Genomic DNA, 23,588 nt, shown 5'->3' on the forward strand with positions numbered 1-23,588 from the left:
CGGAACTGCTTACCTAGTTTGTTCCACAGTGGAAAAAGAAAATTATTGGGAGGATCTCAAACATTGCGATACAATAACCTCGAAATCAACAAGTATGCTTATGAGACCCGATTGTGATTAGTCGATGTATTTGCCCGGCTTCAATTAGCATCTACGAGGCCAGCATTTGAGTCCACAGTTTACAGAGAAAGTGGTGAAACGATAACGAATATTATCAGCGCTATCAATTGAATTCCCAGGTATGTACATATTTCTCAGTGTTTTCGACAGAGCTTTTCTGGGACTCCGCTGATTGGATATTGCTCCAGCCTCAACAATTATAAATTCCCCTCACGCTATCCAGAGTCTTTGGATTGTTATGGTAACCAAGGCGCACCTTGACCAATTAGCGCTGCATTAGGCTGTTTTTCAGCCCGGCGAAGATACAAGTTGACTGGAATTATTTAACATGTCAATTTTATGCTGTGCCATCGCCATGAGCAATTGGTGAAGCTGCATATCATCGTAATTTCGTTGGGAGAAACCATGCGGTATTTTAATTCCAAATCGAGTTTCGGAGATATTTTGGTTTACTGAATGTTTGATTGTTGGTGATTGATGCTACCTCCGTGGGAGTGGATCGGCCCTGTCGGCTTCCCAATATATTTTTGTCATCGAAGCGGGATGTCAACGCAGAAGAGGAACTGCCTGAGCTCAAGGATTCGGGGTAGAAAATGACAATGGTGAAACCCGTTCCGAAAAGAAACGGTTTTGGTTCCAGAGTTGATGCTGCTGAAACAGCTGATTGATACAACCGCCAAGAATGCTGCCAAGACGGCTCTCATTTTCAGCGAACTGGAATGTCTCGAGGAGCTGCGTCTTCCTCCTCGGGATGGATGGCGATGAGGTACTGGCAGTGGAGGCGTTGCGATGCCCTTGCTGTGGCGTTGGTGTGGATTGTGAAAGCCGGCTTTTCCAAACTGCGCATCCAGTTGCCCCTCATTTTCCGACCTCACATTCAATGGAGATAAGTCCCCCATCCCTTTATATCAATCGATTCGGCGACAATTTCTAGATGGCTCTACAACAAAACTGACTACTTGCTTTCTAGGCTCTAAGGTAGTTTTGGGTTTTGAGCTTGGAACTATTTCCAAGGTGATCTCTTCTGAATCCCCATTTTCCTCATACCCACCATGGCCGTTTTGTTCCCGCTTTCCTTGCCATTTTCGGCCATTCCAACTTTAGCCGTTTACTGACCGTGCGTTGAATATGTTGCATCCAAAACTTCTTCCCTCCCCCATGTGGGTTTTGAAACGGGCTATTACCGTTTAGCGATTTTCTAAATACCTCCTTTACTTCTCTTGGGAGTTGGCTAGTTCTGTTTTGAGAACTGACACTTACTGAGTTTTGCCATGTGTGAGCTACCCCAGATTTAAAACCAGCGAAACTGTTTGGTGCGGCTAATCTGTCCTGAGATGGGCTTAGATCCCATTTGGAGATATCTGTTAGCTCCTTTGGGGAATGATTTCATGCACTTCTGTCAGTTTCTGGGAAAGATCGTAACTGCGGCTGTCATACATCGTCTGTGTGCAGGGTCGATTTCCCGCCGCCCCCTCTCCACTCTCTACTTTAAAGCATGTTTTTTTCGCAGGGAAATATCAGGCACCCAGCGGCCATCGCCACACTAGTGATCATGCACTACATCTCTCATCTCTAGTGTCAGGAACCGTTTCTAGTTCAGGCACAGACTCTTCTCAATAGAATAAATATAAGACTGCCCCATGCTGCATGTTCGATCTCACTCTATTCGGAATATTCCAGAGCTTGATAATCACTGTCTCCTTTGCTCTGTAGCTCTAACTTTCATTCTTTCTCTCACATTCATTAATATCCCACTGGCTGGGCTTGTGTGGACTGTTTTACTTTATCTTCCACTGATTTAGCAATCATTTCTCTTTTTAATCCCCCTACCTCTGTTGAACCGCTCTCTCTTGTTAAATAGTTCAAATACTGGTAGCTGCCCCGCTTGACTTTCCCAAGCCACTGATCAATATTGACAGTGAGCTTTATTTTCCTGAATAAACTATCCTTGAAATATATGTCTCCGGCTATCCGCTCCGCTTCCCTCCCGACGGAGGCTCGTGAGAATCGATCTACGACACCCGTTCATCTAGACAGAATGGAGCATCGTGTCCAAAAGCATCGAAAAATGTCTTCCACAGGTGGAGGTAGGGCATGGACTGAAGAAGAGGTACGCATGCCCCAGTGTTCAATGAGTTCTTATGTAACTAATCTCTTTCCCCAGGAATCCTATCTCATACGGACTCGCATGCATAAAATGCCTTACAAGCACATTGCTGCCCACTTACACAAGACTGAACTTGCTTGCCGCCTCCACTATCATCAGATGTCATATGGTAGCAACCGGCGCAGACGCACAGACTCTGTGTCGTCTGTCAATTCGATCTCGCCGCTGTCCACGACACAGGAATGCCCCCTTGAAGATAAACCCTCTGTTGAGATGTGCAACTTGATATCTCCCCCAAGCCCCCAATCAATCCATTCTCGATCATCCTCTGTAGCCGATTCTCCTCAACAATATCGATCTCACGTTCCAATACTCCCAAAACCAAAAACCTCCACACTCCATTCCATACAATCAACACCCGCAAACCTAAACAGCTCCCTTCGGTTGGATACCTCCTTTTTCCAAAGCCACGACCACCATGAGGACATCGATACCATCAGACTTCGCCAGCTTTATAACACCTACCGCGATTCCTTCTGGTCATTAATTGCGTCAGATTACTCGAAAAGTCCCAGCTTCCCCGCAGCTAAACTTGAAGAAGCATTCTTCCTCTCAATATTCCATTCATATGCAAGTTGCGCAGCGCGGCCTCCCACTCCTGTGTTTAGCCCCAAGGACGCAACTCGCGGGCTACAGAGGGCAGTGGACAATGCTCTTGTTACTTCCCCTGATGGTGGATTCCAAGCCATCAACGGGCCAGGCTCATCGGCTGTTGCAGAGCTGAACAACCCCGTCAATGGCCGAAGTCCAGTCGAGAAATGCGCTGTGGCTTCATTGCTAACCGTTGAAAGAGATGTTTGGGCCCCGAAGGTAGTCGCAAGACCGTGAAATTACGAATAGGCACTTCGCATATACTGGAAGTCTGTTTGGACCTTGCAAGTATTTGTGGGTCTTGGAGATGTTTGAGCGTTCTTGGCGACAAATTTTATTCAAGGCCTAAGTCCACTTCATATTTGGTTTTTCTTGATTTCTTTTTCTCGGTTTCAGCTTGTATTATGATGATGATTTTCACGCACTGTGGTCATATTTCATATCACTTTCTTTGCCAGCTACAGGAGTTTGGTGGGAGATGATTCACACCCTTTCCTCTGTCTGTTTTTGATCCCTTCTGCGCAATGTGTATTTTATTATTTTGTTTGGCGGAGGAGCATGGCAACCCCTTGGCTCAACACTGTAACATATTTCTTTCGCGTTGATAAGGCGTGTTTGGGAATAACGATTGATTTCCACTTATTCAATCGCTTGTGGAGTCGTGGGTTGGATATATGTAAATGTTTTGTTGGATCTGAAGAGGTTTATGATGGTGTTCTCAAACAGAAAAGCGTTATTGCGGAGAGGACCCACCAACTTATAAGAATATATACAATATTCCTGGTGGATACATCTTCAGAAAAGGAGATAGAGGACTCCTGAAAACTGGGAATATATGACGTGCGTGGTTGCTCTCCCAGCGGGATGCGTTTTGGATAACTAGATAGTTTCTCAGAAGCACAAACACTCTTTTAACGAAGTGAAGGCCAACAACAAGCAGGACATCTGTGTCAATGTAGTGTGCAATATCTAAGCTCAGAGATCCCCCTCGTGTTTCTCCGATATACCTTGGTAACGACTTACGGACCGCCTAAACTATCACACAACTCGGATATTAAATTCTATCCCCTGCGAGCGCGAGCCTTACAAAGAAGATTCTTTTAGGTAAGCATGCAACACACCCTCCTATCTGACGGAATAGCGTACGCACATCAAAAAGTTGTGTATCACTTTTCTCAAAACAAATTAAAAAAAAAAAAAAAAAAAAAAAAAAAAAATTCAATGTAAAGTCAGGATTTTCAATTGACGAGAGGACGTTGTTTCTGGAGAAACTGATATGGGCCGGATGCTAATGGGTAGAGGCAAGGCGTGGTAGGTACGAGCTACGACACGAAAAATCTGCAAATGAATAAGTGTGGTTATTGGAAGAGTGTGGTAAGTTATAATTTGTACTGCATATCTATATAACCGTTCATGGTCGCCGTCATTCCTCATCGTCATCTCTTCCGCTAATGCTGGTGGACGGGGCACTGAAGGTGTGCAGGTATTTATTTTCTACTTGGCTGTCTTTATACAAAATGCACACTCTTTGGTATATTAAGAGATGACTACAGGATGACAAATGGACCTCTATATCATTTGTTGTATCTGTCTTCATCTGCGGGTAGAGGGGCAGAGGAAACACTGAATTCTAACTACGGCAGTATGGTACTCCTCGTAGTTTTCCACCATTTGACACCGGCTATTCTTTATCCAACATAATATCCATCCTTTCGGGGAGAGCATATTTCAAAGTAGTATAACATATCTCAGTCGTTGGGGTTTCCTAGCTGCTCGAACCCGCCATTCGATGGTAATGCGGAGATGGAGGTTAATTGCACTAACTACACCATCCACATCGTTATTGGTGTTCCTGTGTTAGTTTGGATGTATGAAATTATGCACTTATTATTTCCCGATCACCTCAAGGACATAGAATTTCTCGGTTGGATTTCCCCATACCTTGGCTTCTTCTCCTGCGATCTTTTGCTTTTGGTCACTCGAGACAAAATGCCACTTAACAAAAGTTGTAAACAATGTTGAGGGATGTTTCATTGACCAGAGGATTTGAAACAAGTACCCAACGACATGTAATCGATATTAGCCTGCGGGAGAGGTTGGTGATAGCTCAAAACAAAAAGTTGCGCCGTAGATGTTTCATCCTAGTCAGGCAGGGGTCTAAAATTGACGTGAGAGGAACTCTTTGTCAATGGGTCTAGGTGTATTTGAGGAGAACAGTGGGTGTTGGATGTTTTAACTTTCTCACCTGCGCAGTTGGATGAATATTGCGAAGTTGAGGTCATCGACTGGGAGAGAACAACGGAGGTTAAGACGAAAGTTCGGGCTATTCTGCTCACCTTTCAGGTTGGCTATGTCGGCCATTGCTGAAATAGGGAATTCCGAGAAATATCTTTATTTTGGTCGAAGTCATTCATCTCGCGAGGTTCGCGGCCCCCACCTCAAAAGAGAGAAAAGCTCGAACATACCATTTTCTGGTGAGCTGCAGTTACTGCAGTCGAACTTCATTGTATTCGAAGAAAAATCCAGTTTAGATCCTCTTATAATTTCTGTTAGTTTCTGTCTTTTCCAACAGTGGATGTCAGAACCAACAATTACCATTCAGTGGATTTTTGCTCTTGTTTAGGGAATCTTTAAAGGTTACCCTTAGAAAGAAGGAAACCAAGCAAGGTCCCAGGGCTTCGGTGCTTTGCAGGCAGGATAAAGCCCCCCAGACTTGATTAATTCGTTGGCCACGAGCGGTCGATGGGACAAAACGGGGCAAATGAATGGCTATTATGAAACCAAACGTATTCTTAGCATACTTGCTTTTTTCTGTGGGGTGGCCATGGGCCGCGGAAAATCCCGTAACGGTGTGGACAAACGAAGGCCCCGATGGCGCTTGTGAACAAAAGAACAATGGAACTAAGACCAGAGGAGATAATGAAGGGAGGTGCTCAGAAATCCCTTCATGTTGTCGACTGTTACTCCTGCAGGAACAGAGGGTTGAGCCGATTTGGCGAGGTTTGTTTCAAAGCCATAAGTAAACAGCAGGAAACCATAAATGCCGAAGGCGTATGGAAGCTACAATCTAAGGCAGAGAGAAAGGAACATAATGCTTGGTAACAACAGCGTTGGCTAAAGGTTCAGATACGAAAATAAGCATGATGAGAGAGTGATATTCCCAAAACAGATTCGACATTTGCCCCTCCCTTATCGCAATGGATCATGGCGTTCCGGAAAGCAAATCATGTAGATAATGTTTTGATCGACGGCGCAACGCAGGAGGTATCCAGCGGTTCGCAAGCAGTTCCCCTTCATGATTTGATATCCGCCATGGATTTGCGCTTGGGTTGCACAGGCCCCCAAAATTTCTAGAATTACTCCAGAGTAACCAATGTGCGCTTGCCATCGAGTGGCCGCAGGCCAGGTCAAATCTGCGGCCAATATAGGAGCGACTTGGCTGACGGGTTAAAGAAAGTCCTGTCCAAGCTAGTTTCTTGAGACAACATCAAGACTACGGAGTAAATCGACGGAGTTCGCTAACTAGAGCAGGGTAAAAGGTTTTGAGGCTCTACATCGGAGCTGGCGTTTGATAACAGTTAACTGACAGGCTTGTCGATCCAGGACCAACTCGCCGTATCTCGTTGGTTGTTGGTTCGGGGGTTGCCATTTTAACTTCTGAATAATGAGCAATTGAAGAGGTGCTTTGAGTCGGTGTTCGGAGCACTCCTACCTGGTGTCTGAAAAATAATTCTTTTCGCAGTATGAAAATAAGCAATGGGAGCTTTGGCATCCGGATATATATAGATTGTGCTCACGTGTTCGTGCTCCGTCCTGTAACCTGGCGCCAGCCGCGGCCAATCCTCACCTCCTTGGGTTGGTCGCCCGCAAATTCCCTGGCCATCTGCCCGGCGCATTTTCATAAAGAACTCGCCTCCTGACGGTTGTTGTGTGCGTTTATGATACGTAACTTATACGACATGCTGGCCACACACCAAGAGCCGGAATGGCCTGGGCGTTTATTTCCCGTGGCCGTCCGTACGTAGCCAATCCCGCTCGGCTCGCTTTCCCCCCACTGCTATCGCCCCTTGCCCATCATTCGTTTTGTGTGTTCTTAGTTAACAGTTTTCGGGGTTCTTCCCTGGAATGGGTCGGTTGTCATGCTCAGGATCTGGAGCATCATTAGCCGAATTTCTATATGGTCCTCGAGCCGCATCTTATCGCGAAAGGTTAGATAAAGGTCCAGGAATCTTTGGCCAGGATAAATCACGATAATTCGATGCTTGGTATCCTTTCAGGAAAGCCCCATGCAAACTAACCTGGATTGCAGTAGTATACCCGTCATGTGCAGTGGTTTATGTGCCTTGTAAATCAATTTGGAGAATAGTGCATGTATCAGTTATCTGTGGCCCGGTCAGAAATTGCTGTTCGGTATACCCCCCATCCCCAGCAACACCTGGAGGTGGCAAGGACCCGGCAATGCGGAGAATTAGGACCTGCAGCTTCTGAGAAACACCAATGGTTGCTGGCTGGCAACCCGGGGCATTTGAGACCAGGGAGTCACAAGCCCAGCAGTGACGCTTCGCGTGAGTGGCCGAGCCGTGGACTGTGCCGCATACATCCCCTCTTTGCTTTTTTTAATTCATTGAGCAGCATCCTTCAGTCGACGCAGCTTACATTTCAACTCGTGCCTGGGAAACGAGGGGAGAAACAGATTCCCAATCTCTTTGATGGGCTCCACGTGCGCTTGCTCTCTGTCCTTCCATCTTCCTGATCTCATTGTCACCAACTGATATCGTCAACTCCCTATCTTGTATCAGCCAATGCGGCACTAGGTGGTGGGCTTCCATACCAAGACTCGATATCTTGACATTCAAGCCGGCTGCTTGACCACTAAAACATCTAGGATACTTGTGATTGGGTCTAGGTTCAAGATGTTCCGAACCAAATAATGGCTGCGCTGTTAAATGTACAGTACATGCCCAGGTACCTAGATATCTCGCTCCATTTATCCAACACCTCCGGTGGGCAACCCCTACACATCACCCATGCTGCCGGAGCCGAAATAGGCGTCTGTCATTTCTTTCAATCCTGGAGGGGCCATCGAGGATCTTTTTGGGGGCTGTTTTCTCCATCTCTGTATGGCTCTAATCCTTGGTTGGCGGCCGGAGTGGAAAGAAGGGCTGGCGCTTAGGTGCAGACGCTCCAAAACCACCACCATGTCGCCGTTCATCATTCTCAGGTGGCACAGTTTTTGCGTAATGGAGCATTCATTGTCCAAAGGACCATGTATGAGTTCATCGGATCGCCCCATCCACTGCTCAAAGTCTTGCGAGGTACTCCGTAATATCGCCGCGATTTCCTCGTTGTCGGGATTGGGAGATCTGATGCGCAACACCCGAAAGCCCTGACCACCCTTCCCGTTGCAGGGGGTGTGCATAGGAATAATGTTGTAATAGTGTATACCAGCTTTTTAGTATAAAAAACTGGCCCCCTCCGTCTCTTCTGGACAATTTTATTTACTGCATCTCGAAATTACTTCAATTCGAATTTCATGCTATTGCCGCCGTGCTGTTCTTGCGCTTATACTTTACTCGCTTCCCCCTTGCGTATATTGAAACAAAACGGAGGATCACGGCGCTTCCATCCGCATCGGTGATCCAATGGCGTCTGAAGGGCATTCTCCATGCGAAGGATACTCCACGGGCGAAGAGCATCCCCCTGGAATTGCTTCTGCGTTGAGCGAACTGTCCTACCAAAGTCGAGCTCCTGATATCAACGGGTACCTGGAGCCAGAATGGGTTTCTCCTCACTCGGTACATCCACGCCTACACTCCTTATATATTACGATGATTCGCTAATAATAAACTACCGTAGAGCTTTCCAACCTCTGCGAATCCATTTGTTCATACAAATGGTTCTATGCCGACGCCAATTAGCCTTTCAGGTACACCTTTTCTTGAACCAGGGCAGAGCCCTTCACATAGCCACCATGACCTTCAATATCGCGATATTACGGATTCCCCTACACACCATGGACTCGGCATCAGTGGACCGACTACTACAAACTATGTGCAGCCTGGTATCTTCACATATGACCATCCTCATCGCGACGCACTAGATAATCATTTTTCGCCTGGATCTCAAGTGGCCGGGTTTGGCTTACGGGCCCTCAATGGTCCTACGCAATCTAACACTCTATCTACGCGATCCAATCCTGGAAGGGGCCATGTGAACATTGCTCCAAATCCTGATGGACTTCTTAAACTCCAGCGTGATAGGAAAAGAAATCAAGGCGTGGAAACGTCACAACGCCGCAGGTCTTGGTCGTCTCGAAGAAATTCGGGGCAAAGATCAAGGCCGTCACAGATGGATCGCGAAAACGAAGCTGTTCGATCAATGAGAACCGAGAGAAATTTATCTTGGAGAGAAATTGTGATGAGAATAAATGCTGAATTTAGGACAAACTATTCAGCCTCCTGTCTTCAAATGCGGATGACGCGTATGAAGCATCGAGCCATGCAATGGCCCGAGGAAGATGTGAGTATGTGTCTCTTATCCCCCCCTTTTCCTCGTCCGCCATCTTATAATCTTCTGTAGGTCCAAGCACTTCAGCGAGCATATGAATTCTGGGAATGGGAAAAGTTCGAGATCATATCACAGAAGGTTCGTCATTCACTGTAAATATAACTATTCTTTCTTTAATTTCCTTTTCTCCTCTCACACTTCCTTTCTCCTCAGCTCCCTTTCTATTCCTCTTTTCTTCCCTAGCTTATTTTCTTTCCCATCCATGGCAGATGCAAGAGTTCGGAGCAGGGTTTTTTTCACCGTCTCAATGCGAACTAAAATGGCACGAGCTTAAAAGAAATATTCATCCAATAGAAGAAAGTCCAGAGGCTTCCAAAGGCCCCCTCCGATGTCGCCAACGCAGAAAGCAATAATATTTTCCAGCAAAACAATGCTGTATATTAGACCCTTCGCCTCCAATTACCGATTTACGCACCTCCGAGATACCCCTGTGATCTGTAACTTTACTTTCCTTAACAAATGCATTTGGTTGTGATGGTCTTTTTATGATATATTCGCGCTTCCTTGTTGACAAGGGGTTACTTATATTTATTTGTGTTCTCCAGCCCCCTGCAGTGTGGCACTTTGATTATTTTGTTCATTTCTCAATTTCGGCTCCATCTGGATTGGTCTATTTTTTCTTCTTGATCCAAGTTTTTTGGGACGCTGGTCGCGATTTAACTCTATCTTATTCACTTTGTTCTATTCCTTTTTTTATTTATTTCCCGCGTGCGAATATATCTCTCAGGCATATCTTTTCGCCAGCAACTCTGCAGTCTTAATGCTATTTCAACGAGTCGAAGCTATTTCTGTTCATGATTCCATAACAGCTCATCATTTTTAATGTTCCTCTAGCCCCAGCGAACAGGGAGTGGTGCTGCTAAAGAATTTCTTTGTCTTCTTTGTTCCTTAGATTTAACCTTAGTTTTTCCTCTAAATTGTTATTGCGTTTTTAGAAGAATTGAGCAAAGGGGGGCCCCGGGCGGCAGTGCATGGGCGGCGCCGTAGCACGGGGGGGTGTTAGTGGGTACTACGGCTACCCTATCACGTGCCCCCCAACATATTGTATTGCTCTCGCGTAGTGAAAGCAGAAATCATGGCTTCCCCCGGGGACCAATAAGAAGTTTCAGATATTCTGGTCTTTCGGCAAAAGCAGTGGTGTCCTGGCCTTTCACTCAAAAATATGACACCCCTCAAGGGCTTCATTTCTGTGGCTTTTCACTCAGCATCGTGACATCACTCAAGGGCATTTATTTTTGTGGCCTTTCACTCAAAATTATGGCATCCCACAAGGGTTCACCTCCCTCAGCGGCGCTCATCCCGCAAGGGACTCTCTATATTTGTGGCCTTTCGCTCAAGATTATGGCATCCCTCAAGGGTGCCGACACCATAGAGAATATCTCATCAGGCATCCACTCACTGATTCCATGAGGGGAACCACAATATTTGGTGGTAAACCTCCACTTCGTTGATTCCACGAGGGGAGCCCATAGCTTTGGTGAACAGGCATCACCCGCTAATTCCATAGGGCAAACCGTAGTATTTGGTGATAAGACCATCACCTTGTTGACTCTCTGGGGGGTGCCACCAGGTTTCGCCGAAAGCTATTATGACCACTATTTTCATATATTCTCAGGGAATAAATAAGATAGATTCTAGTCGGCAATTGTGATATCACAGTTTCTTATCAATCTTCAGCGAATCAAGCATTTCCTGGAAATATTAAACCGAACCTCGCTGGGGAGCCTATGCCTGCAGAAAGTGGCACACTGCACACTGTGGTTTTGAAGCCTTAGCCACTGGCAAACCCCCCAGCAGAGGGTGGCAAGCTTCCAGTTAGTCTAGGATTTGAAGGGTTTGAAATGCGAGACAAACTAGTGATACTGTATTTTCTTATATTCCAATTTTATGCACAGGGAAGCAGATAGATGCTGAGATTCTACAAGTAAATGACTGTGTATTATATGTAACATCAAATAAACAAATGAGCGGTTTGATCAGCATAATTGACAAGCAGACACCCCATCTTCTATCAATCGCGTGTTGACGGTCGAGAACGTAATGTGTCCAGACGTTTCCTTCGTTGTTTCTCCTCCTTCTTCCTTCTTTGTTTCTCTCCTGCTTCAGCAGCTTGAGCCTCACATTGTCCGGGAGTGATTTGTCCAGGAGATATTTTTCCACCACATAGAGCACATTGCGAACATATTTACCGTCTCGCAATACTTTTCCTCCGACATGACGGATCTCAGGACTCTTTTCAACCCTCTGCACCTGAAACCGATAGTGATGATTCTCCCACATGTCATCAGCTAGAGGTTCTGTTGTAGCTCCAGAATCTGAGATATTGTCTCTGTCTTTGGGTTCGACTTCACCAGAATGTTGAGATTGATTATTTGAGGTTCTGTCAACAGACAGCCGCTTGGGCGGGACGTTGAAGGGAGCTGCAATCTTACATGAGAAATAGAAATAGAAGGCAGCATGATGAGGGGCATAACAAAGAAGGGGGGGAAATGTCATGAAGTCCTTACCTGAGGCATAGGTTTGGGATTGCGTCTTCTGGAGGAAGTCATCTAATACCTCGCGATAAGTTGGAAGAGCAGAGTTTTGCTGCGCATCGGGCGACAAACACTCGCTGGGTAGTGGAGGAGGGCTCTCGGTTCGTTGTCTATCCATGATGAGGATGAACAGAAATTTGGAGTAGGGAGTGAATATTTGGAGTAAGACAAGCAAATTTTTGAAGTGGGAAAAAAGATTTGAAGAGGAGTGAAGGCTGCATTCAAATGGGAGAGGAAGCCCCCTTTATATATTCATTTGACTGGCAGCTCCGACAATTGCGCCTGCCGCCTGCCAGCATTCCCTTCCACCTGATCAATATTGACTGGAGGAGAGCTCAAGTTTGCTTGATCTGATGCCCCATCTCGCTGCGCCCTCTGGCAAGAAGCTGGCATGAATGATAGGAGCAGAGCACAAGTTGCATCTCGCGTTTTGCTTCATCTTGCTCTAGTGTGTGATGCCCTCATGGGTATGCTTATAGCAAAATGATAAGCCTCAATGCAGTCGTGCTTCGGATCTTGCTTCGAGTTGGATGTTCTTGTTTAGAGTGATTGGAAACGAGATGTCCATGAGGGGCACGGGGGTCAGGAGCACTTTTGGGCTGATTCGAGCACAGATGATTGGCATCGGGCGCAGTTCGATCTTTCCATCATGCATCATCCTTATCCCTAGCCTTATCGACGGGTGGAAAGGAGTCCAGCAGCTTGTCAGTTCAGCTTCGTCGGGTGGGCTTGACTGCTGGTTTGGCGTGGAGGATTGGTTATCTATGCAAGGCACGTCTCAGCTTGCGATTTGGCCTATTCTCCTTTATCAGCCTTGATCTATTTCTGTCCGCAGGGGGCCGTCGAACGTGGAATATATAAAGAGGTCAAGTGCCGCCTGGATCCGGGGGAGACAAGTACCTCATCATCTCATCTCATAACATGGCTTCCTCCACGTATGATACTGCCTCCCCCCGACCTGCCTTAGACTTTTCCTCACCTCAGCTGGACACGGCTCACTTCTGCAACGATCTCTTCTTGGAAGCATGTGCTCCCGATCCTCAGTCAAACAAAGAGCCCCTACAGTCCCTTCAGATGCCCCTCTTCTCTGCGTCCGGTGATCTCACCAGGGACGAAGCATGTGAGATATTCGCCGACTGTTCTGCCCTGCCATCCGCCGTCTCTGGTTTCGATAACATTGACTGGGATGAATGGATGTCGTTTGACTCCCCTGCGGTCGATGTTCCCCCACCCTCACTCCACATGTCGGATTTCTCCGATGGCTCCATCGAGGAGGCTGACTCAAGCCCGTGCGACGTCGCTGATGACCAACCCCATTGACCAGAGCCAACTCCTCCCCTGGCCTCCAACTGTCAGGAAGGCAACACATCGAAGGAGCCGTTGAACTGCTCTGATGATTGCATCGAGGAGGCTGACAAACGCCTGTGCGAGGCATCTCATGTCCAAGTCCACCGATCAGAGCAAATTCCTCCCCCTGGCCTCTGACCGTTGGGAAGGCGACATGTTGAAGAAGATGCTGGATAAGGAGAAATACATCGTCTTGCCCTTTTCTCAGGTGTCAATACTGACACTCGTGGCTAAGCGAAACGGGCATGAGATGTACCAGGTAGTAGGACAGATAGATCTACAAGAAGCACAGAGATATGGTGCACAGGAAAGGACCCGGAAGTACTTGGGTACTGCTGGTAAGGCTCTCAGCACCAGCTCTATGAAAAACGTTTCTCACTCCTCGCAGAAGACCCAATCATAATCAATGAGGCAATGAGTCCCACTGATTTGTCTTGCGGCGACTCTGATCAGTTTGTCGCAATTCCATCCCTTCGACGAAATATAAAGAGGATTTCCGGGGGATATGAAGTGCATGCCAAGATGACATTGAATGATATGCAGGAGTATGGAGGTTCCGAATTGTTAGCTGCCTTTTGGAAAGGTCGTCATTTGAGATCACGTGAACATCGGCAGCGACGACAACGACGGGCCAAACCTTTTCATTAGTTGGCAGTCGCTGGCAGGGGCTATCAAGAGGCCAGGTCATGCAAAGCAGTTGTATATTTTCCCGAATGTGAATGCCTCTCAATTAATTCTAGTCTGATTTTCTTTGAGCAAACCCACTCAACCTAGCATTCCACAACTCATCCAAGCGTCGATCTCGGCGTTTTGGCATTGCAATAATCTGGATATTTCACTGTATCATGTAAAATAGTTGACGCTCTTCATGCATGTGAGGTTCGTTTCAGGCACACTCAGAGGAAGTCCCGAAATACAAGCAAGAACCCACTGCTAACTGCTAATATATCAGATGAATAAAATCTTGTGCAAAAATTGCAAGTTAAATCTTCCTGTAATCACTGATACAGTATGATATACAGTAATCTACTAACTATATTCCGGATGGCTGCTGCTGCAAGTGCACAGTCTATATATAGAAAGAATTATCCCGCCCTGAGATTTGACATACATACTTTCTGCCATCGCCGCGTGATTCTGTAGGAGCATTTCATCGCGGAGCTATAGGTCGCAGGAGGCGCACCGACGATCATTGATATGCACTGTCCGGAAGTGCCGGATGACCCCGATTTTGGATCTGAGGCACCAAATGATCACGAATTCCCGAAAAAATATTGTGCCAGACCTGTGCCAGATCTGTGCTATTGGTCCTGATGGTCGATCGATGCTTTCTTGATAGTGCTAGAGCTTCCATTAGCCTTCATTCAAGGTCTTCGAAGACGCGACATACAACCTTTGCCATAATCTCACTCAGAGTCCTCTTATGTGAAGTGTATCAGGAGATTGACATAGCCGTTTCCCAATAGTGTGTCAATGTACTGATCTATGGCTTGCACATCCCACTCATGGAAACCTGAGCTTAGTTGTGGATGCGATTGTCGGAGGAAGCACAGTCTGCTGTTGATCGCGTGCGGAGTCCGGCTGTAGCCTCGCTGTTGGATTAAATCAGATATTGCCTCATGCTGGATCTTCCGGGATGCAAAATAGAGCATAATAACGTCCTCTTCTGATGACCATGGAAGTGCCATTGTGACCCGAGAAATGTGTAATCTGGCTTGTGGTGACATAAGGGATGAGGGACGTCCTCCTTCACATATATTTATGTTAATGTCCCCGCTGTGCCACCACCGATCCCTGCTGAGAAATTGCAAAGCATGGCTATTCCATCTGGCCCTATCACGTTGTATTTTCTTGAGCCTACGCGCCATATTCACCTGTGTCGGATTCAAGAGCACATAATGCGTCTACTTACGGTTTCCGATTGGCTCTCACTGAATGAGAACAATGGCACTTCTCCTCCTCTGTCCTAGTGTATGGCACTATCATCCGACCCAGTTTCTATTCTTGTAGACTATCTGTTCTCTCTTTGGTTTCAAAGGTACACGGCTTCTATTTCTATTTAAGTAACATATTTAGAGATCCGAGACATCAACAAGGAATGGCCAACCGTAATTAGTCATGGCTCCTGCTAGTAGGAAATTGAGCAAGGAAAACTCGAATAATTAATTACAGAAGTAGGTGAGAAAATAGCAAGAAATAGCTCGTAGCCTATCCGAGAGGACTTCGATATCTAGATAAATTGATGCCTGCATCAGCCGTACAGGGAAAGCCTTCTCATCTGAACAAAGAGGCATCGAAGGCCAACTGGGCTTTACATTTAGGTGCCCATCCACCTTTTGGGAGTTTAGTTCCATGTACCGTCGTAACATGGTGGTAATACTGCATTGGAGTAGCCAAAAACGCCACGCAATGTGGATAGCCGCAGGGGACCGGTTTGGAAAAGTCCATCCATTTCACATGCTGCACCTCCAGGTGGTCTCGCAGGACATACGTGTTGCAATAGCTGAACCACCGTGCTCCGGGATACTTTGTCTCATCACCCAGGCACTCAGGGCACTCTAAACCAGTAGGACTCTGAGTTGGGAAGCTAGACAAAGTATCTTGGGCTGTGACCTCTGGTTTAACTCTCTGGGCCAGATGCCTGGGCACGGTGAGGTGGTTCAGAGCGAGACGAAGCTCGAGAGACAGGATGCCATCTTCCACAAGCTCCTCATCAGGAACGATGCTGACATCTCGGTTCTTAAACTCAAGGGCGGCCAGAGCTTTTCGCTCGGGCAAGAGAGAAGAGGTGTCAGGTTCAAATGTGGTGGCCCGCCCGTATAGTTATTCTCAATGATGGTGTTACCCACATTGTCAAAATATTGTTTGTATGCCTCTTTATCAATCTGATTCTGGAGCTTCTTGCGTTCAGCTCGAACCTGATTGCCAAGTTGTCGATATCTGTCACGTTTGGCCGGGTCTGTTACCTTGCTGATCTTGCCATACTCTGAAATCAGATCCTCCCGAAAGGCCACACGAGTATTCTCTAACTTCATCAGCTCTGGATCATCCTCGACACGCTGTAGTTGTTCGCGAGTCAGGCCTTGTGGCGCGGATGGATCACGAGTGAGGCTGGAGTTGGTAGAAAGCGCAATTAGGGCATCTCTGGTTGGGGTTCCCAAAAAAACAGACTGGGTGTCACAGTTCACCAACTCATTGAGGTATGCCATGAAAATGCTGCTTCTAGACTGGCCCATGACCTGAGTACGTAGCTCTGGAGTCAAGTCTACAGATTTGGTTTAGTCACTTGTTCCTTAAATTGAATGACCGATAAAGGTCTTACCAATAAATGCAGCGGCGGCTCCTTTCCTCCATAAGTACAGGGAGCCTGTATTTTTAGCGCCTGCAGCTCTACACTCTCGATGATGATCTTCTGCAAGTTGTGCGTATGTGAGGGGCTCCGCAGGATGCGTGGTCCAGTTTCCTTTTTTGTCTCGAGCCGCACGTCGAAATATTGGTATGGACTTTTTCTCCTCTTTGATATGGATGGGGACACTCTTCCGGTGAGCTGGTATCTCGGTGTAGCGCCAGATATCTCGGGGCTCTTGGATATATTCGCTGGCGAAGACTTCATCCTCCAGGCCATACTCTAGGATGTCTTGGATCACACAAAGTCCTAGATTGTCATTTCGTTCAATATAGGTGTACCTTGGACTAAATAATATGGGTTAGTATAGCCAGGCTTATTGATGAGTGAATATATTGCACCTACGCTCGGCCCCTGTTCCTCTTGCCCTTGTTGAGTCGGTGCTTTACATGCATGAGAAGGACCCTGCAGGTAGAGCGGTCAGGATCCATAACCATGAAGAGCTCAATGTCTCCCCAGCAAAGTGCATCCTTTTCCTTTCTACAGTAACCAGTGTTGCAAACAAGAGTGCCAGGACGTGCACTGGTAGCAGTCATCATCTTTCGCAGTATTGCATGCTGGCTTCTCTGTCGGTTCGTGACGTAGAAGATCTTCGAAATGGCAAGAGAGAAATGCAGGTGATAGAGTAGATCATCCGCATTGACACATGGTTGCAATTTGAATAAGATCAAATTCTTCCTTAAGCTCTCCGCAGATCAACTGCAATCGTGGTAAGTCCAGTACAAACAAGTAGAATGCTTTGAACACATACACTCTTGGTTTGACGCTTCAGATCATATGGAAACGAGCCATGATTCAGCTCAGAACAATAGTACATTCGCCAGTATCGAACTTTGACTTGAAAGCCTGGCAGAGATCGAACATTATGGTTTTCGAGATACCAGCGTAGAAAGCATTCGATAACATTCATGGTCAAATTCTCAAGCCAGTAACGCGGGTCGGCCGGTTCCAGACGCTGTACGAATCTGTGAGAAATGAGCAATTATCCATGAAGACTTAGTTCAGATCGGGTAGGAGTACTTGATAAAACTTCGTTTTGTGACTTCCAGAGTACGCTCGGTAGACTCTTCAAACTTTGGCTTCACTGGCTGTGATGGTTTATTGATCATATCCATCCAGTACCCAGGACTCCTTTCAACCGGGGCCTTGCGCGGGAGAACACCCATTGTCAAAGAAATGCTTAGGGAGGAAACAGAATAAAGTCTGAAAGATGCGAGTAGGAGAATCGTATTTACTATTCGTAAAAAGAGATATTGAGAACGCGCTGTACAGCACCGGGGCGTACAGCGGGTATTTATAGACATTGTTATAGGTGTTGGGGCCTCAGGAGTCGGGAAGCACAAGGCCACATAAAACGAGTTCAAAGGCCACGCTCTAGAGAGGTGAATTAAGGAACAACCCCAATCACTCCGTATGACATATGAGGAAATAATCCCCACCCTTGGACTGAAGAGGAAAAATCGCCGTGTCCTTGTGCTTGGGCCCTATTCACTCGCCACCCTTCCCACCAGCCTCATTACCCTCATCTTCATCTTCCTCTTCTTCAACAGTGGGAAACGTCAATAGGGCCGCGATGCCACCCAGGCCCTCCAATCTTCTCCCGCTTTCATGGTCAGAGCTAAGAACCCGTACTTCTCCTCCATCAACACCCCTCACCCGATCTACCAAAGAGACCCATCGATGCCTTTCAGCAACACTCTGAGCGCGAAATAGCCTGTTGGAAATGATAAGAATGCCACCTCCACGGCCTACAGCACCTTGCTCCACTGCCGACTCTACCTCTCTCGGTCCATAGGTGGCTTTATTAGTTCCCTTGCGTAGTTCGGAGAAGAACTTGTCCATGAGTGAAGTCTCCTTTGCGTATTTGGTGTTCGAGAGGAGAGCTTGCACTGATGGGGATTGAAGCACCTCAGCAAGGGAGTGCATGTGGCCGGATGAGGAGTGGACAACAACAATGTTCTGTAGAAGGCCCTTCAAGCCCGGGGCAGATGTGTTCGCTACAGACTGTATGTGTTTTTGAAATCCAGCCGCTGTGAAGCCGGGAGATGCTAAGAGTATTGGTTTCGAAGATGTGCTGTTGCTTAAGCTTGCAGACGAAAGTGGACTGGTCGTCGCATTGATGTCGAGTAAGCGGAGGAGCGTATCGAGTGTGGTTTGGAAGAATTTTGTCAAGGCCTTTTCCAACAGCGTATTAGTGTACAGTTATGGCACCCGGTTCCAATTATGAGCATATCTATTGTTGTTTACCTTGTCACGATCAAGTCCGCCTTGTCTCTTCCGTGGAATGGACAATTCGATTTTCTGTTTCAAGACTGTCTGAAACTGGCCTATAAAGCAGATATGTGCCAGTCCTTCCTGCATTACCACGGCCACGGCTTCTGCCCTCCTATTCCCTCCTTCATCCACCGCCTCCTTCAACATGTCGATCGCGATACTATCCCATCCTCCGGCTTCACTTGAAGATTCGACCCGCTTCTCCAGAGTGAAATTCCGTTGTAATTCTAAGTCGAGTGTATGATGCTGTCCAATTTTGGTGTATTGATTTTCCGCGACGACTCGACCGGAGACATGGAGCTGGGAGCTTTGGGGGTCGAAATCCAAGCTCTTCACACGTATTTGCAGCGTCATATGTACTCGAGAAGAACTTGTAGTCCCTGTTGCAGATGCAGTGGTGACGCGACGGATCGCGCTCGCCTTGAGAAGGTCATCAGGTCGGATGAGATTATAACAATGCCACTGGACAAGGGCAACGATTAGTTTGCGAGGGCGCAAATATGTTGAGCGAAGGACAGATTCTGGTAAATCTTTGTTCTTTGAAGGGAAAAATGTTTTCAATAAAAGTCGACTTGAAGCCATTAAAAGAGAAAGCATACCATATCCTCCGGCTCTTCGGGATAAAGAGTGACGGATCCAGAGCCGTCGCGCTCGATATTCTGTTTGATTAACCGCATTTCAGACGACAATTTTTGACCAGATAAAATTTTGCCCAGATTCGACAGCCATGCACAAACGGGAGTTTCGCAAAGCCTGCGTATTACAGGAGATCTGGGTCTTCAAATATTAGCCGGCTTTTGCGATTCAGTCTTCGAGTTGAAATTTCGAAAGAGGCGGCGAGGGAGGTTGGTGGGGTCATAGCCAAAATAAAGATGTTATGCTAAACCCCGCCATTGTAAGCTTCAACGATGTCAATGCTCAATGGCTTTATAAATTGGAGCTGAAGCGACTACATAGATGTCGGTCAAGGTCGGCAATGAGTCTGAATATGCAAAATGCGAACGATTATCTCAAGCGAGGGGCCCAAAAAGTGGATCCGGAGGGGAAACTTTAACTTTTCCACCATGTAGCACTTGTGGGCGCCATCTTTTGATAACCATCACTGTATATCCAATTGCGAAATCTGCCTGCTCTTGTTCTACGCGTAGAATACCCGATGATATGGCTCCCCTGAGGCTTCAATCGACTTACAAAATGAACTCGGGATATGAGATCCCAGTTCTAGGATTTGGAGTATGTATCTGTCATTCATCAATATCACCAGAATAGCCGCCAAGATAAACTGATCGTTCCCTTCATCGGTACTTTACTAAATTAGTGGCCGTGCTCCAATAGGTCTATCAAACGTTTGTCCCTTAATAGATCCATTTCTTAAACCTATGCATTATCTACTTACACATACATATCTGATAGGCCTCCCGAAAAAACCGAGAAGGCCGTGTTGAAGGCTCTCCAAGTTGGATATAAACATGTACGCATCATACATGGGTTTCTTCTCGGCTATTTCTGTGGAGTCTTGTACATGTCCACGTACAACATGTGACGGGGTCATCTTCATCGGGTAAATTTTCTAATCGTTCTTTAGATCGATTCTGCGAAGTCATATCGCAATGAGGCCCAGTGCGGAGCGGCTGTTCGTGCCTCTGGCCTCAAGCGCTCAGACGTTTTCTTCACGACAAAGGTACCATGGCAGGCTATGGGCTATCAGAAGACTAAGGACTCAATAGAGTCCAGTCTCAAGGCAGCCAATTTTGATTATATCGATCTGTAAGTGCGTGAGTCTATGTGGAAACGAAGGCGTGATGTACTGCAGTAGCAGATAAACTCATTTACTGAATAGTATCCTCCTTCACGCCCCATATGGCGGATCGGAAGCGCGCGAAGGATCGTGGCGTGCTCTTGTGGAAGCCCAAGTAGAGGGCAAAGTACGCTCCATTGGGATTTCTAACTATGGCGTCCACCATCTCGACGAACTGGAGGAATATAACAAAGACCTTGGCGGGAAAATCGACGTTGGTCAATATGAACTGCACCCTTGGCTCGCCCGTCCTGATATCGTTGAATGGTTACAAAAGCGCAATGTCGTTATTGAAGCTTATAGTCCCCTCGTGCAAGCAACAAAGATGGGTGATCCTCTGATTAAGAAATTGGCCCAGAAGCACAGTAAGTCTCCAGCGCAAATCCTCCTTCGATGGAGCTTGCAGAAGGTACGAATTCCCTGAATCCGCCATCCACCCGCTATTGATTGTTGGATTTTTGGGACTGCTGACATGTATTAATTTTTGTTAAGGGCTTTGTTCCTCTTCCCAAATCCGTGCATGATAATCGAATTGAAGAGAATTCTGAAATTTTTGACTTCGAACTCTCCCCTGAGGACATGGAGACTCTGAACACTGGCGAATATCACCATGTTTGCTGGGACCCCACCGTGAGCAGGGACTAAATCCAAAGATGATCCAACTTTATGGACAATATGGGTTGGGTAGAATCAGTTTAGATCTCATATATACATTACAAATTAAGTAATTTTCGTGGTGCAAGTATGTGTGTTTTCTTTGGAATTCTGGCAACCAAATGGATCCAGGACTGGAAGATATGGGGTGAGCATTGTGGCGGAAGACAAGTGCCAGATAGATACCCAGGCAACTGTTTATACAGAGCTGCACAGCTTCGCTTCTTTGTGACTCTGTTTTTTTTATCTCCTGCTTCATCCACCATTCACCACATGCACAAGGGAGAAGTCCGATATTCACACACAAACAAGCAACATCCCCTTTCAATGTTATATTCCCCTGCTTTAAATAGAATCGAGACTTCGAGCCTGTTTAATAGGCTAGAACCTTCCCTTCCTACTCCCGCCACTCTTTGTTGAATATTTGCTCGTTGGCGATAGCCCCTATTTGCAAGTTGATCTTTGGATTGCTCCGTTCGAGATTTGTTTCGGTCCTTCATTCTCTTCAGCGGAAAGATTTTGTTTAATTTTCCACATCATTTCTGCGGTTGCGATTGTCTTCGCTTTTCAAGATAGCTCTCCGCGAGGGACCGCAAGGAAAAGGCACAACACAACACCGTTTTGCTGTTACATCTGGAATATCCACTTTTGGAACAAACTGTGTCGGTTTGAAGAGGGCACAACTTTTTCAGATCCCTTACAAAGACATATTCCAGTTTAGAGTCTTCAAGATGCGCAGAAAACGACAGGCCAGTGGATCACCCTCGTTACCCCCATTTGAATATATGTCACGGAATCGTCGAGCTGTCTTTGGTGATCCGCCATCCGCATATTTGGCTGCAGTGATAGAAAGAAATGAGAGAGCACGCAGGGAACGAGAACGATCCAGGCTGGAGAACGAGCAGGACCAAGGTGAGGAGGAGTTGCCTAGGAAAAAGCCTGCCCTTCGTAATAACCAAGGATATTCCTATCGAACTCCAGCAACAGAGAACGACTACCTCGTATGGTCTTGCCGTGGGACCCCGGCTTCGAATACCTATGCCCTCTCTGGAAGTAGTCATTCACAATTTGCTGATTCGGAATCTAACGGGGAGTCCCGCGAACAAAGTGATAGTATTATCACAGACCAAATCAACCACGCGGGTGATGAGAGCGACGGATATGGAGACGAGGATACTGAAAAGAGCCCAGAAAACTCAGAGCAAGATGAATCCGAAGGATTTGAAGAGAATTATGGAGATGGAGATGAAACATTTCAAGGTCTGGAAGACAGTGATAATGTCGCTGATATGGCTGACGACGAAAATACCACCCTCCAGAGACAGGATCCACGCGCATCTCCGACAATCGTGACGGACAAGGACAAAGAAGACGTGGGCAACCGGCAAGATTGTAAGTGTAATTTCTAACATCTAATATCCTCCTAATGTTAAGAATGAAAGAACAGGTAAACTGGAGGGCGGAAGCAATATCTTTGTGAACAAAGACATTCGCGCTCCTTTTCCCCTCGACGTCGACGGTGACACCGCCAGCTTGCTACCGTCCGCTTCCAACAATGCCCTACATGCGCAACGCCGTTTTGCAATCCAGCGTAGTTTTGCAGTCTCAAACCGTTCAACTTCTCATATGTTTTCTCTTCCTGGTGCTATATTTGTTGACCCTGTTGATTTCGACGATGACGACATCCGATCCTTGGCGCACAACTTGGCTCGTACATGCACAACTCTTGGGTTTGAAGGTAACGAAGTTTTTCCAAACGAAAATACACCGCCAACTGAAGCAATTACTCGGAATCCAGGACATCGACCGGTGGGACATCGTTATAGCCTTGTTCCGCAAGGTCAAGGTGCTTTTCACGCTAATAACTCTCGATCCGCGTTACTCCCCAATGTATCCACTTCCACATCTGAGGCAACCTTTGATGAACCTCTCCGTGAAGAAAATGATGGCACCGTGCAGTTCCCCGACGAGTTCGCCTCTAACTTGGAATATCAGATCCTAGATTGGTAGCTCTTTCTCATTGTCTCTCGTTTTGCGGGTTGTCGGCTCAGCCTTCGCAAACTTGTCTGTACCTTCTGAGCAAGACTACCACATATTCCCGAATTTCTTTGTACTCTGTTTCTGGCCGTA

The 23,588-nt window shown here is 46.7% G+C and overlaps 9 protein-coding genes across 9 annotated transcripts; 5 read left to right on the plus strand and 4 right to left on the minus strand.

Moving 5' to 3' along the window:
* Window positions 1-2,188: 2,188 nt before the first annotated feature.
* On the plus strand, window positions 2,189-3,115 carry HCAG_04566 (predicted protein; the record flags this gene model as incomplete). The annotated part of the gene is made up of 2 exons (XM_001540676.1): window positions 2,189-2,230; window positions 2,285-3,115. The coding sequence occupies 2 exons, from the start codon at window positions 2,189-2,191 to the stop codon at window positions 3,113-3,115; spliced, it is 873 nt and encodes a 290-aa protein (XP_001540726.1).
* A 3,860-nt stretch (window positions 3,116-6,975) lies between these two features.
* HCAG_04567 (predicted protein) lies at window positions 6,976-8,297 on the minus strand (the record flags this gene model as incomplete). Its single annotated transcript, XM_001540677.1, has 5 exons — window positions 6,976-7,051; window positions 7,177-7,220; window positions 7,295-7,313; window positions 7,535-7,780; window positions 7,897-8,297. The coding sequence occupies 5 exons, from the start codon at window positions 8,295-8,297 to the stop codon at window positions 6,976-6,978; spliced, it is 786 nt and encodes a 261-aa protein (XP_001540727.1).
* Window positions 8,298-8,779: 482 nt separating this feature from the next.
* On the plus strand, window positions 8,780-9,829 carry HCAG_04568 (predicted protein; the record flags this gene model as incomplete). Its single annotated transcript, XM_001540678.1, has 3 exons — window positions 8,780-9,397; window positions 9,458-9,523; window positions 9,740-9,829. The coding sequence occupies 3 exons, from the start codon at window positions 8,780-8,782 to the stop codon at window positions 9,827-9,829; spliced, it is 774 nt and encodes a 257-aa protein (XP_001540728.1).
* A 929-nt stretch (window positions 9,830-10,758) lies between these two features.
* Window positions 10,759-12,097, minus strand: HCAG_04569 (predicted protein; the record flags this gene model as incomplete). The annotated part of the gene is made up of 4 exons (XM_001540679.1): window positions 10,759-11,028; window positions 11,158-11,223; window positions 11,567-11,865; window positions 11,953-12,097. The coding sequence occupies 4 exons, from the start codon at window positions 12,095-12,097 to the stop codon at window positions 10,759-10,761; spliced, it is 780 nt and encodes a 259-aa protein (XP_001540729.1).
* Window positions 12,098-12,900: 803 nt separating this feature from the next.
* On the plus strand, window positions 12,901-13,729 carry HCAG_04570 (predicted protein; the record flags this gene model as incomplete). The annotated part of the gene is made up of 2 exons (XM_001540680.1): window positions 12,901-13,268; window positions 13,411-13,729. The coding sequence occupies 2 exons, from the start codon at window positions 12,901-12,903 to the stop codon at window positions 13,727-13,729; spliced, it is 687 nt and encodes a 228-aa protein (XP_001540730.1).
* A 1,871-nt stretch (window positions 13,730-15,600) lies between these two features.
* HCAG_04571 (predicted protein) lies at window positions 15,601-17,898 on the minus strand (the record flags this gene model as incomplete). The annotated part of the gene is made up of 6 exons (XM_001540681.1): window positions 15,601-16,088; window positions 16,172-16,591; window positions 16,649-17,019; window positions 17,078-17,406; window positions 17,484-17,697; window positions 17,753-17,898. The coding sequence occupies 6 exons, from the start codon at window positions 17,896-17,898 to the stop codon at window positions 15,601-15,603; spliced, it is 1,968 nt and encodes a 655-aa protein (XP_001540731.1).
* Window positions 17,899-18,220: 322 nt separating this feature from the next.
* On the minus strand, window positions 18,221-19,683 carry HCAG_04572 (conserved hypothetical protein; the record flags this gene model as incomplete). Its single annotated transcript, XM_001540682.1, has 3 exons — window positions 18,221-18,907; window positions 18,980-19,468; window positions 19,606-19,683. 3 exons carry the CDS (start codon window positions 19,681-19,683, stop codon window positions 18,221-18,223), a joined length of 1,254 nt encoding a protein of 417 aa, XP_001540732.1.
* Window positions 19,684-20,200: 517 nt separating this feature from the next.
* HCAG_04573 (conserved hypothetical protein) lies at window positions 20,201-21,449 on the plus strand (the record flags this gene model as incomplete). The annotated part of the gene is made up of 7 exons (XM_001540683.1): window positions 20,201-20,239; window positions 20,342-20,352; window positions 20,420-20,477; window positions 20,592-20,773; window positions 20,847-21,133; window positions 21,182-21,213; window positions 21,297-21,449. 7 exons carry the CDS (start codon window positions 20,201-20,203, stop codon window positions 21,447-21,449), a joined length of 762 nt encoding a protein of 253 aa, XP_001540733.1.
* Window positions 21,450-22,243: 794 nt separating this feature from the next.
* HCAG_04574 (predicted protein) lies at window positions 22,244-23,468 on the plus strand (the record flags this gene model as incomplete). Its single annotated transcript, XM_001540684.1, has 2 exons — window positions 22,244-22,850; window positions 22,906-23,468. 2 exons carry the CDS (start codon window positions 22,244-22,246, stop codon window positions 23,466-23,468), a joined length of 1,170 nt encoding a protein of 389 aa, XP_001540734.1.
* Between the last annotated feature and the right edge of the window lie 120 nt (window positions 23,469-23,588).

This window comes from Histoplasma capsulatum, genomic scaffold (assembly GCF_000149585.1).
Source record: "Histoplasma capsulatum NAm1 scaffold_4 genomic scaffold, whole genome shotgun sequence".
NCBI classification, from domain to species: Eukaryota; Fungi; Ascomycota; class Eurotiomycetes; order Onygenales; family Ajellomycetaceae; genus Histoplasma; species Histoplasma mississippiense.